The 14,359-nt window shown below is 43.0% G+C and overlaps 1 protein-coding gene across 1 annotated transcript; it reads right to left on the minus strand.

Moving 5' to 3' along the window:
* Nucleotides 1-1,407: 1,407 nt before the first annotated feature.
* GMNN (geminin DNA replication inhibitor) lies at nucleotides 1,408-11,609 on the minus strand. Its single transcript, XM_075828399.1, has 7 exons — nucleotides 11,524-11,609; nucleotides 10,664-10,726; nucleotides 3,836-3,934; nucleotides 3,292-3,427; nucleotides 3,123-3,205; nucleotides 2,349-2,459; nucleotides 1,408-2,178 (listed from the first exon to the last, which is right to left on the minus strand). The coding sequence occupies exons 2-7, from the start codon at nucleotides 10,718-10,720 to the stop codon at nucleotides 2,044-2,046; spliced, it is 621 nt and encodes a 206-aa protein (XP_075684514.1). The 5' UTR covers nucleotides 10,721-10,726; nucleotides 11,524-11,609; the 3' UTR covers nucleotides 1,408-2,043.
* Nucleotides 11,610-14,359: the final 2,750 nt, after the last annotated feature.

The raw sequence follows: 14,359 nt of genomic DNA on the forward strand, positions 1-14,359 counted from the left end.
TGGGGCTGCACAGCAGCCCCAGTTACAGGGGAAATCAGCCCTCTCATAGTGACGATTGTCACTAATAGGGCTGTGCTGGGTCTAGTAAGACCCAGCAGCAGTCTGTCTCTAACCGCACCTGGCGATCATGTGACCAATCACATGATCACCGGCAGGAATAGACAGCGCCGCTGCTGCTGTCTCTATTCCTATACACAGCATTCGTTGAGCGCTGTGTACAAATCAGAGAAGACAGATGCAGTGAAAGCTGCAACTATCCTCTCCTCAGGGTCCCCGGCAGCTGCCCGATCGCGCAGACAAGTTAAAACCCGAGCCGTAAAAAGTCTACGGCTCGGGTTTTAAAGGACCCGGACCGCAAAGACATAGCCAGTGGTCAGGAACCAGTTATAGAGGATCTGTCGTCACCACATAAGTGCCCTTTCTACATAATCTGATCAGCACTGTAATGTAGATAAGAGTTTATTTTGAAAGACAATTAGAGCAATTTTAGGTTTATGCTTATTAGTTTCTAAATAGACAACTGGGCATTTACCTTTTGACCAAGTGGGCGTTGTATAGAGAAGTGTATGACGCTGACCAATCAGCATCAAACACTTGCCCATTCCTATTGAGCACAGCGTGATCTCACGAGATCACGCTGTGCTGACATACACCCACATTAACTTTACTGAAGTGTCGAGCGTGAATAGACACCTCCAGCCAGGACGCAATGTCTATTCACACTCGACACTTCGGAAAAGTGGGTGGGACTTCATCACAGTGATCTCGCTGTGCTGTGTGAGCAAGTCTCAAAAAAATTACCGAAGTGTTGGAGGTGTGAATAGACATTGCATCCTGGCTGGAGGTGATGTCTATTCACTCAACACTACAGTAGAGTTAGAGGCCCCATCATCACATTATAAGTGCCCTCTCTTACATAATGAGATCAACCAAGTTATGAGCGATTTTATCTTTGTTTCTTAATGCGCAACAGTGTTTTTACTTTTGACCAAGTGGGCATTGGAGAGAAGTGTATGACACTGACCAATCAGCATCATACACTTCTCTCCATTCATGTAATCAGCACAGTGATCTTGCGTTGTTCACTATGCGCTGTCACATACACAGACATTAACGTTACTGATTTGTCTTAATCACCTCCAGCCAGGACGGGATGTATAGTCACAATCCTGACACTTTGCTAACGTTTGTGGGACTCACAGCACAGCAAGCGTAATCTCACTGTAAATGAGCTTACAGCGAGATCACGTTTTGCTGTGCTGTAAGTCCCACACAAACGTTAGCGAAGTGTCGGGATTCAGAAGCCCCATAGAAATGAATGGAGTGGTGGCCAAGCAGTTGGACTACCACACCATTGCAAAGGGGCTCCCAGGAATAGCGTAGGAAATTGTAAGCATCACATGTATATTGTAAGCCAAGTTTACTACATATTCCATCTTTATATTTGGAAGAATTGAAACGGTCCTAAACTTTGTGCATTTAACTGGTCATCGCATATATTAGACTAATATAGTCATCTAAAAAGGTCATTAGGGGTCTGAGACATCAGGCAACTGCAGAAAGCCTGGATTATAGTTAGTAACTACAGTTGCCTGACATGGACCAGCTGCTGTCCACTGCCAAAAGAGTTAATCACCTGTGAAGCCCATCATTGGAGCTACTTTCAGATCACTTCACATGAACATTTTAATGTAGGGCATTTTTCTAGCGTTTAGAAGCAACCTTAAACTTTAAAAAAAGTTTATTAAAAAAGCAAAAATAAAACTAATGTACAATCACCTCTCAAGGCTAGTGGATTAAAAGCTATTTACAGACAAGAAAATACATAGTATTTGCAGTTATGACAAGTGGCCTCTTGAAAGGGCAACTGTTAGGACATTTGTAACTGCTGGCAATTACTTTGAATTCCCAAGACAGATTCCCTCCTAGCCCTAACATTTTCCACAAAGTCCATTAAACAGGCTGCATTTGAGTTGGCAGTAACAGCCACTCTATGCACTAGGACAACCCAGTTCATGACCACTTCTGAATGTCCTTTATAAGTTATGAATAATCTTCCACAATGGAAGACAAATTTGACTGTTGCTCCATGAAGTCTGCTTCATCTTCACATCTGGCTTCTTCTAAATCTAGATTCTTTAAGTCCTCAAGACTTTGGGGTGCACTTCCAGTAAGCCTCTGAAAAAGGTACAAATCACACACTTAGTCGCAACATTAAGCCAGGGATTGCTGTTATACACAAGCCAGTCTTCTACTCTGTGGCTACATTTTTGACTAAATTTATCGTTCAAACAACGAAACACTGTAGTTTGAAGTGAGTTTCACTCCAAAGTTAATATCAAACTCACCTCTATTAAACTAGCCATGTATTGCACATGCCCTGCTAGTTCTGTGAGTTCATCGTTTTCCTGTTTCAACTGTGTGATCTCCCCATCTTTGAGCTCAATTTCTTTGTGCAGCTGTCAAACACATAAGCACATTAGTATTTTGAAGTGGAATTTTGCCTGCAGTCACTTTGCTAAGGCATGTTCCTTGACACCCAAGTATAAACTAGCAATAGTGGAGATGGATGGGATATTAAAAATAAAATCTGTAGAAATTGGAAGGAAACATGGTAAATTTTCCTAAACCAGTACTAGTAAAGATTGTAATGCAATTTCACAATTCAGCTTAATTTAGGAACTAGTGTTAAATATTAGTCAAAATGATTGATAGCAAAAGCCTTCAATATAAAATAAAACCCCAGATTTTATTTTAGAAACTCATCTGCCTAGTTACATACCTCACATGTGACTAACTATGGAGACCTTTCTTGTACATTAAGATGTGAAGTTTCCTATACATTGTCATTATAGTTGTGTTACAGGACACATTTTTATTTCTGTAAGGAAGTGTTGTATTCAAGCAACCAGATAGCAAAAACGACATCTTAACTGGCTTGAACTGTGGAAGTTATGTAGCAGTACACTTAAATCCACACATGACCCTGCACATGGCAAACTCAGAACATTAAGTGCTCCGAGAAGAAGTCATGATCACATCAATGCATAGAGTTAAGCAATTCACATTTCTATATGTACACCAACCAACTTCTAACAGAACAACTTTCTTAAGACACACACCTTTTCATTTTCCTGTAGTACTTCATAAAGTGCCTTTCGCCTTTCCTCTGCAAGCTCCTTCCAGTACTGGTGTGTAGGATTTTCTATACAAGATAGAAATAGTTCATTACCAAATAGGAGTATTTTATCTAAAATTAATTTTACAGAATTGTTCTGAAATACCACTCACCTTTTACCATAAGTTCATAAGCTTCGTTTGAACAGTGTTGATTTTCGCTTTGTTCTGGGTCAACAGCAATTTCCACCTTTGCCTTCTTTGATATGATCTGATCATTCCATAGTTTTCTTTTTGTGGAGTTTTTGGACTACAGAAGAGACATTAGAACTTAATTTTCCTCCAAAAATAAAATAGCAATTTGCACTAGTGAATATTCACTGTTACAGCAGAAAATCTACCAACCCCAGAAAGTTGGGTACATTGTATTCCAAGTGCAGACATTTATGGCATACTCACAGGATATGCCATAAAGGCCTGATAGAGATGCAGGACCTACAACTAAGACAGGGCCCCCTGACCATCATCCTACCTTGGCTCCAACCTCAGATTCTCCAGAAATTGCCGAGTTTTGCTACACTTTTTTCGAGAATGCCCATATAAGTAGACCGGAATCCATCAGACATTTATGGCATATCCTTTGGATATGCCATAAATGTCCGATATGGGAATAACCATTTATTGAGAGAATTTGGGCAAAGAAGCCATTAATACATACCTCAGTAGTACGACCAACAAGCTGACCAGTGGCAGAGGGCTGAATCACTTTAAGAGTCCTTCTCTGGACAGTTTCAGATGCTTGATCTGTGAAAAAGTTCTAGAAGAAAAAGGGGTTTACAAGTATTAACATATGTAGTAGATTTGAAGCTTACAGGAGGCAAGCAGCGCTTCTTAAAGCCCCCCCCCCTCCCCATCGGATTTATGGCAAATCCAAAGGATATGCAGTAAATGTCTAATGTCAGCCGGTCCAATAACCCTTTAATCTCTCCCCACCTACATCATAAATTAATGGGCTTATGTGCCGATTCTTTTAGCCTGCAGCCAACTAATTTATGTGTTGTCTTTGACAGAACTTTATGCCCAACATTTGACATTGCTATGTGTGGCAGAATGACAATTGTGTTAATTATTCATTAGAAAACCAGACTAAAAAAAAACCTAGCATGACCATTTCTTTGTAGAAGACCTTGATATAGCTTAAAGGGAATGTGTTGTCAGAAAAACATGTTTTTTTTTTAAAAATTAAACATTTAGTGTGTGGGTGATTAAACATTGTTCCAATTTTTTTTTTTTTTTTTTTTGCACGAGTCCAGGAAATATTATAAATTTCTAATTTATAATACTACCCATTTTTGGTCACTAGATGGAGCTGTTCCCAATGTTGCAGCATTGCAACATTGGGTTAAAAGCCCTCGCTCTAGTGAGCTCTCAGCATCCCCCCCTCCTTTATCCTGGCTAGTGCCGGGATAAACGAGGGGTTTGAACGGTGTAACCTCCTACACTGTGTGTCGCCATTTTTTGAGCTAACCCACAGTGTAGTAGGTTTACATACAGTAGTAAACACACAAACACGAACATACATTAAAATCTCTTACCTGCTCCTGCCGCCGCGGCTCCCTCCGGCCCGTCCGCTCCGTTTGCTGCCGCTGGTGCAAGTGCACAAATCCGGAAGCCGCGACCGGAAGTAGTAATATTACTGTCCGGCCGCGACTTCCGGTCCACAGGAAAATGGCGCCGGACGGCGCCAATTTCGAATAGGACTGTGTGGGAGCGGCGCATGCGCAGTTCCCACACAGACGCCGTACACTGCAGTCAATGGGACGGGAGCCGTTCGCAGTCCCTATGGGACTGTGGCTGCCGTATTCCATGTCTGTATGTGTCGTTAATCGACACGGAAATGGAACAAAAAATGGCAGCCCCCATAGGGAAGAAAAAGTGTAAAAATAAGAAAAAGTAAAACACAAACACACAAATGAATATAAACGTTTTTAATAAAGCACTAACATCTTTAACATATAAAAAAATAATTTGTGATGACACTGTTCCTTTAAATGTTAAATGAAAATCCCAGTGTTGTAAAATATAGGGTTAAAAAAAATTAGTATGCAGCATTCCAAAAGATTACATTTTGCTCTGCTTATGAACAAAACACCCCTGGTCATGAGGGGTTAATCATATAACAGGACCATTCTTAAGCCTAGACAAACCATTTGGCTAAAAGGTTTAATAGATCGCCTTAAGGAAGAGTAAACAAGGGGATTACCTTGAAAAGAGTGATTTTATAATAGCTATACTACCAGCAAACAAGCAGCTAGATAACAGGTTAGAAATGTATCACTGTACCGTGAGAAAGTCACTGAATCACACTATACTTCATGTGACACGGGCTCAACTTTCCCACGGTCAGGTTCTACTGCTGATTATTATCTTACTGTCAATCAACAGAAGTGGTGAAGACTGTGGGAACCAGCATTGTTAAACATTTCAACCATTATGTCAAACCCTTTAAAGTTATGGATTATCACATTCTCAAATTGCAACACTTGACACCAGTGGCTCCTATGACAAGTAACCGTACAACACAAGTTTTTTTTAAATTGAAAACTACTTTTGCCTGATGTAAACAGCCCATTTTTACTACTGTTCATACGCTCGAATAGTGCAAATAATCTGGATCCACACAAGTTTATACAGGAGAACCCCTTGAGACAAACACCAACATTGTACAACGTCTTGCAAGATCTCAGAAAAACAGATTATGTATGGATCATAAAATAGAGATATTAGAGCGTCCCATTAGCAAATACTGCTGTGTCAAAATCAGCACAACAAGCAGGAATACGAAGGTCCTGGAGCTTTGCAAGTTCTTAACCCCCTTAAAAGGGAAGGTGTCACGGAAAAAAAAAACATATGTTTTTGCTTTTAGTATGTTATTAGAAAACTTTTCTGTTTGTGTTGTACTTTTTTTCTTACTTTTACTTCTCTATGGGGGCTGCCATTTTTTTTTCCATCTCTGTATGTGTCGATTAACGACAGACAGAATACGGCACATACATCCCCATAGTGAATGCGTACGAGAGCTGTTCTATTCACTATAGCATACGCCATCTGTGTGGGAACGGCGCATGCGCTGCTCCCACACAGTCCAAAAAGTAAGGACTTCAGCTAAGCGACATCTGGCGCCATTTTCATGTGGACCGGATGCCGCGGCCGGACAGTAAGACGACTACTTCCGGTTGCAGCTTTCGTCCATATGTTCAGAAGCAAGGACTAGGAGCGGAGGCAGCGGCAGGCAAGTTATGTTTGTGTTATACTGTCTGATTACCACTGTATCTAATCCCCCTACACTGCATTTGCTCAAAAAAATGGCGACAGTGTAAGAGGTTTGAATATTCAATCCCCTCCTTTCTCCTGGAAGTAGCCAGGATAAAGGAGGGGGGATTGTTTGAGGACGCTAGAGCGAGTGTGTCTGCTCCAATTTTGCAGCATAAAGCAATGAGGTTGCTTTACCACATGCCAATGCTGTAATTTTGGGAATTGCTCCCTCTAGTGACCAGCACATGGAAATGTTATAATTAGAATCCAATTTATAATATTTCCTTACTTGTGAAAAAAATAAAGAAAATTAGAACAATGTGTAATCATTTATATACTAAGTTTAACAAAAAAAAAAAATATATATATATTTTTCTAGCAACACATTCCCTTTAAGGACAGCCATTTTTGGTTTTTTCACAACTTTCAAGAGCCATAAGTTTTTATTTTTCTGTTAATTGAGTGGTGTGAGGGCTTATATTTTGCAGGATGAGTTGTAGTTTGTTGGTAGCATTTAAAGTACCATATAATGTACTGGGAAACGGGAAAAAAAAATTTGTGGGCTGAAATTGGAAAAAAACTGATTCCTCCATTATTTTTTGGGTTCCATTTTTAAGTCTTTCACCGTGGTAAAACGACTTAACTTTATTCTATGGCTCAATACCATTACAGTGATATCAAATTTATATTTTACTATTAAGAAAAAAAAAAAAATTGGTTTCACCACATTCTGAGAGCCATAACTTTATATTTCCATGCATGGAGCGGTGTGAGGGGTTATTCTTTGCAGGACGAGCTGTAGTTTTTATTGGTACCATTTGCTGGTACATATTGGACAATTTGATCTTTATTATTTTTTTGGGAGCCAAGGTGACCAAAAAAACTAGTGATTTTGGCAGTCTGAATATCTTAGGCCATTAATTGTTCGCGTTAAATAACGCTATTTTGTAATAGTTCAGACTTTTGTGCATGAGGTAGTACCAATTTTGTTAACTTTTTTTATTTTTCACATTACTTTAGAGGTAAAATGGGAAGGGGGAGCTGTGACCATTATTTTTTCCCACTAACGTACACATTTTATTAGTCCCCCTAGGGAACCAGCGATAGTTAGAACAATATACGGCAATACTAATGTATTGCCGTATAACAGAGGCAGAGTGAAGGCAGTTGCCATAACCACCATAGTCACACCCCCCCCCCCCCCACAATCTCACTGCAGGGGGGCAGATGAGCTGTCAAGAGGGGGCCACCTCCCTCTTCAACGACTCAGATGCTGCGGTCACGATTGACTGCAGCATTTGAGGGGTCAGACAGCCAGGAATAGTGCAATCGCTGCTCTTGGCTGTTAGTTCTGGGTGTCTGCTGTAAAACACAACACCCGCAGCATAGAGCGCTCAGCACGTGAGCTCGCTCCATACTTCTCCCCCTGCACCAGGATGCACTGGTGCAATAAGGGGTTAAACCACACCTACTCAAGTTAAAGGAACAGTGTCATCACAAATTTATTTTTCATATGTTAGGCTATGTTCACACGGAGTATTTTGGGGGAGGAATATCTGCCTCAAAGCTCCAAACGGAATTTTGAGGCAGATATTCCTCCACCAAAATACTCCGTGTGAATAGCAATGATCTCGCCGTTTTTCGCCCGCGGCCATTGAGCGCCGCGGGCAGAAAACACGCTTTCTCCTGCCTCCCATTGAAGTCAATGGGAGGTCGGAGGCGGAAGCGCCCGAAGATAGGGCATGTCGCTTCTTTTTCCCGCGAGGCAGTTTTACTGCTCGCGGGAAAAAGACGCCGACGCCTCCCATTGAAATCAATGGGAGGCGTTCTCGGGCCGTTTCTGCCGAGTTTTGCGACGCGGTTTCCGCGTCAAAAAACGCGGCAAAAGACCCCGTGTGAACATAGCCTTAGTGCTTTATTAAAAACGTTTATATTTGTGTGTTTGTGTTTTACTTTTTCTTATTTTTACACTTTTTCTTCCCTATGGGGGCTGCCATTTTTTGTTCCATTTCTGTATGTGTCGATTAACGACACATACAGACATGGAATACGGCAGCCACAGTCCCATAGGGACTGCGAACGGCTCCCGTCCCATCCACTTCTGTGTACGCCGTCTGTGTGGGAACTGCGCATGCGCCGCTCCCACACAGTCCAATTTGAAATTGGCGTCGTCCGGCGCCATTTTCCTGTGGACCGGAAGTCGCGGCCGGACAGTTAGATTACTACTTCCGGTCGTGGCTTCCGGACTTGTGCACTTGGACCAGCGGCAGCAGACGGAGCGGACGGGCCGGAGGGAGCCGCGGCGGCAGGAGCAGGTAAGAGATTTCAATGTATGTTCGTGTTTGTGTACGTTTACTACTGTATGTTAACCTTCTACACTGTGTTAGCTCAAAAAATGGCGACACAGTGTAGGAGGTTAGACCGTTCAAACCCCTCGTTTATCCCGGCACTAGCCAGGATAAAGGAGGGGGGGATGCTGAGAGCTCACTAGAGCGAGGGCTTTTTACCCAATTTTGCAATGCTGCAATTTTGGGAATAGCTCCATCTAGTGACCAGCAATGGGAAATATTATAAATTAGAATCTAATTTATAATATTTCCTGACTCGTGAAAAAAATAAAAAAGTGAACAATGTTTAATCACCTACACACTAAATGTTTAATTAAAAAAAAAAACAACATGTTTTTCTGGCAACACATTCCCTTTAAAGAGGCTCTGTCACCAGATTGTGCAACCCCTATCTGCTATTGCAGCAGATAGGCGCTGCAATGTAGATTACAGTAACGTTTTTATTTTAAAGAAACGAGCATTTTTGGCCAAGTTATGACCATTTTCGTATTTATGCAAATGAGGCTTGCAAAAGTACAACTGGGCGTGTTGAAAAGTAAAAGTACAACTGGGCGTGTATTATGTGCGTACATCGGGGCGTGTTTACTACTTTTACTAGCTGGGCTTTCTGAAGAGAAGTATCATCCACTTCTCTTCACAACGCCCAGCTTCTGGCAGTGCAGATCTGTGACGTCACTCACAGGTCCTGCATCGTGTCGGCACCAGAGGCTACAGATGATTCTGCAGCAGCATCGGCGTTTGCAGGTAAGTCGATGTAGCTACTTACCTACAAACGCTAATGCTGCTGCAGAATCAACTGTAGCCTCTGGTGCCGACACGATGCAGGACCTGTGAGTGACGTCACAGATCTGCACTGCCAAAAGCTGGGCGTTCTGAAGAGAAGTGGATGATACTTCTCTTCAGAAAGCCCAGCTAGTAAAAGTAGTAAACACGCCCCGATGTACGCACATAATACACGCTCAGTTGTACTTTTACTTTTCAACACGCCCAGTTGTACTTTTGCAAGCCTCATTTGCATAAATACGAAAATGGTCATAACTTGGCCAAAAATGCTCGTTTTTTTAAAATACAAAACGTTACTGTAATCTACATTGCAGCGCCGATCTGCAGCAATAGCAGATAGGGGCTGCAAAATCTGGTGACAGAGCCTCTTTAAGCCTCTGGCTTTTACTGGGGAGCCGACACCAAGGCTACATGCAAACTATGGTACTGTATTACGCTGTGGATTTGTCACAGGAAAGTGTGTGGCAAGTTTGCATGTAAGACCGTGTGCATTTGGACTAATGGTGCCAATTGTTTGAGTGGCTATACCACCAGAGACTACAGCTCATCTCAGCATGGCACACATTTACAATTGATCTCCATGAGCACCCTCTAAATGACCCGCAGCCACTCAAAGTACACAGGCCCCTCCAGTCTGATCAGGGAACCTCTGATGCAATACGGGACAGTTTTAGGGTCATTGTTTATGTGCTATTCCCATGAGATATGCCATAAACATCTGAGATGGACCCAACTCTAGGATCTGTACCTATCTGGAACAGGGGTCATCCGTTCCTGACCCACCTGGTGAGGCAGCCACCACATCCAAGCCAGGAATGAACGGAGAGGTGGCATAGATGTCAAGCCTTATTGATTCCTACAGGAGTTGCAGAAACAGTCAAGCAGACAACCCCCATTAGAGACAGGCATGTGTCCCAGAGCTTGACATAAATCTATCACATTTATGGCATAGCATGTGGACATGTCAAATGTTTGAGGGCATACCCCTTTAACAGAAGTTACAATGGAACATTAGCATAGCCCCACACAAGTTTAACAGCAAATATTTACACGTGACCACAAAAAAAAAATGCAAGCAGTGTGTAATGAGAAATGGTTACCTTAATGGACATTGCAGGTCTGTCCGCATTAGCTCTGGGTTTCTTGTTGGAATGCATAATAATCTGAAAAGCATAACAACCAACATTACTACAAAAAGCATGCAATTCTATGGCCTATAAACATCCAATGCAGTCGTTATGTACATACAGTAACCACGCAGGTCAATACAATATTCCTCCACCAGCAGTAGGTATAAGCAGCTATAGAACATTTGTTTATATTAAGCCACGCTAGACCCACACCAAAATGTAAAGTATTTAATCGGCAAGTGATGCCTTTTACAGTAGTTACAGCCGCTGGATCGTCAGCAACCTGAGTCTCCAGTTTCCTAGGGGTCGGTCTAAATGCCTAGATAAGCAGCGAAATAGCAGCAGGGGGTGCAACATCCGGAAGACTCCCTGTACAGGACGCCGGACGACAACCGAGTGCTGTACATGGGGAGGGGGTCTGGGAAGACCGGGCAACTAAGTATCAGCAGGCGGAGACCCTAAGAATATGGGTACTGGTAACTGATCAGAGACAGGCTGCACCACAGACCAGGCGCGACAGCTCAGCGCGTACACAAATCTACGCCACATCAGCTGCCAGACATTGCACGACCGGAGCTCCTGAGTCAAGTGGCTGGAGTCCACAGCACAAAAGACAACACGGAGTGCTACGTTATTGCAGCTACACTTTCCCAAGTTCCGAACCTCAATCACACAGCACTACTAGGCGGCGTAAAGCGGACCACATAAAAATGGCGGTACAGGCAACTCCTTGATATTCCACACCGCACACTACAACCACCGTTAGAAAATTAAGCAGTTTTCATGGACAATATACATACTGGGTTTTATAGCACGCAAAAGGCACTCACCGCTTCTACACTGTCCGTTCCGCGACCACCTCACTACTTCAAGCGTCTTCTCTAATAAATAAGTCCTTCCCGCGCTCCTCCTCTTTTATACTTAGCGCCAGACATCACCTGCCCGCCCTCTCCTCGGCCCCGCCCTATTATTCTGAGCGCCTAAAGTGTCACGTGTGTGTTCCCGCTGGAGGAGCAGTACATCTGTTCAGGAGGTTGGCACGTGAATGAAAAGGGTGCATTTACATGAGACTTTTGTGGGGCTCAGTGAAAACCACAACAAAAACGATGTCGTTTTTACGGGTGAAACTCATTTCTTTTAGGCTCTGTTCACACCTGCGTTTGGGTTTTCTGTTCCGCTCCATCATAGGAGAAAAATTGAAGCTGTCGTGAGATGGAAGTCAATGGTACCCAACGGAACCCATTGACTTTAACAGGTTCCGTCACGATGTCTATCGCTTTTTCGGACATAATAGCATAGCATGCTTCGCTATTTTGGCTGAAAATTGATGGAATCTGTGATGGAGGCTCGCAAATGTGAACAGGGCCTTACATGTTTCCCCTAAAAAAAACGCACATGTGAAAACCACATTGCAAAATGCGGCAATACGTGTCCATTTTTTGGGCTCGTCCACACGCAGCAAAATTGCGTGTTTTCCTGCCTGGATTTGCGGACGGAAAAAACGCAGCAGAATACAGTAGCAGCATAGTGGATGAGATTTAACAAATCTCATCCATGCGCTGCGTAAAAATTCAGTGCGTAGTTTTCGGACCGCTGCATGTCAATTCCTGCTGTGGAATCTGGACAGAATTCCTGCGTTTTTCAGATGAAATGTCACCATCTCCTTGCATTGTGAAAACGCAGCAAAATACGCACCATTTTCTGCTGTAAAACCCCTAACAATTAGGGTATGTTCACACGCAGTGTTTTCAGACGTAATTCGGGCGTTTTAAGCCTCGAATTACGCCTGGCAAAACAACCCTAATACGCCTACAAACATCTGCCCATTGCTTTCAATGGGAATTACGATATTCTGTTCCCACGAGCCTTTATTTTACGCGTCGCTGTCAAAATACGGCGCGTAAAATGACGGCTTGTCAAAATAAGTGCAGGACAGTTCTTGGGACGTTTTTCGAGGCGTGAAAAACGCGAGTTGTTAAAAAAACAATGTTTTTGGTCACTACGTGTGAACATACCCTCAGGGTATGTTCACACGCAGTGTTTTCAGACGTAATTCGGGCCTTTAAGGCCCTGTTCACACTGAGTTTTTTGACGTGGAAACCCCGTTGGAAAAAGCGCCAAAAAACGGCCTAAAATGCCTCCCATTGATTTCAATGGGAGGCGGAGGTGTTTTTTTACCGCGAGCGGAAAAACCGTCTCCCGGTAAAAAGAAGCAACATGCCCTATCTTCGGGCGTTTATGCCTCTGACCTCCCATTGACATCAATGGGAGGCAGAGAAAGCATATTTCGCGGCGGTTTTTGCCCGCAGCACTCAATGGGCGCGAGCGAAAAATGCAGCGAAAAACGCAGCGAAAATCATGGCAAACGGCGTGCAGGCAGGCCAAAATCTGCCTCAAAATCCCAAACTGAATTTTGAGGAAGAATTTTCCTCCTGCAAAAAACTCTGTGTGAACAGGGCCTTACGCCTCGAATTACGCCTGAAAAAACACCCCTAATACGCCTACAAACATCTGCCCATTGCTTTCAATGGGAATTACGATGTTCTGTTCCCACGAGCCTTTATTTTACGCGTCGCTGTCAAAATACAGCGCGTAAAATGACGGCTCATCAAAAGAAGTGCAGGACACTTCTTGGGACGTTTTTGGGGGCGTTTTTCATTGACTCCATTTTTTTACGCTCCGTTTTTTAAAACAGAGGCGTAAGGGTATGTTCACAAACGTCTGAAAATACGGAGCTGTTTTCAAGGGAAAAGAGCTCCAGATTTTCAGAAGTTTTTTAAGCCACTCGCGATTTTCGCTGTGTTTTTCGCAGCGTTTTATACGGCCGTTTTTGGAGTTTTTTTCAATAGCGTCTATGAAAAACGGCTCCAAAAACGTCCCAAGAAGTGACCTGCACTTCTTTTACGTAAAAAAACGTCCGTTTTGAAAAAAATGGTCCATCGGAACAGAACACCGTTTTTCCCATTGCAATCAATGGGCAGATGTTTGGAGGCGTTCTGCTTCAGATTTTTCGGCCGTTTTTGGGCGTTTATGGGCAGAAAAACGTGGCTCCCTGACTTACCTTGCTATCTCCCAGACGACTTCCAGTTCACAAATGTACACTACCTATCCATCCTTCCCTAACCATCCTTCCCAAGGTCTCTAATCTCCTTGGAGTCTTTTCAAAACCTATGATATCTTGGGCAGACCGCACGGCTATCGTGAAGATGATGATACTACCAATTATTTTGTATGTTTTTCGTGCTCTTGTTATACCTGTCCCTGTCTCCTTTTTCAAAAATTGCAAAGCTTACTCACTAAGTTTATTTGGGCTGAAAAAAAGCCTAGGATACGCATTTCCTCCATGGTTCATCCTTGATCTGATGTTGCTACTATTCTCTCCCACCTCCGACACTGGTGGAATAACAACTCGGACCTAAGGTGGGTTGCCATTGAAAGAGAATTAGCCAGAGTACCTTTAATTTAAATACTACCTTCCAATGACCATAATCCAGTATGTTTCCTGAACCGCTCATCTACAATCTCTGCTTCTGTGGCAGCTTGGAAATACCTAACCAAGAATACGCCAATTGGGGAATACAAACCGCTGAAGCATTTACCAATCCGTTATTTATCCATTAAACTCCCAGATATCTCCTTCCAAAGTTGGGAAGATGCAGGCATTTC

The sequence above is a fragment of the Rhinoderma darwinii genome, chromosome 5, assembly GCF_050947455.1.
Source record: "Rhinoderma darwinii isolate aRhiDar2 chromosome 5, aRhiDar2.hap1, whole genome shotgun sequence".
NCBI lineage: Eukaryota > Metazoa > Chordata > Amphibia > Anura > Rhinodermatidae > Rhinoderma > Rhinoderma darwinii.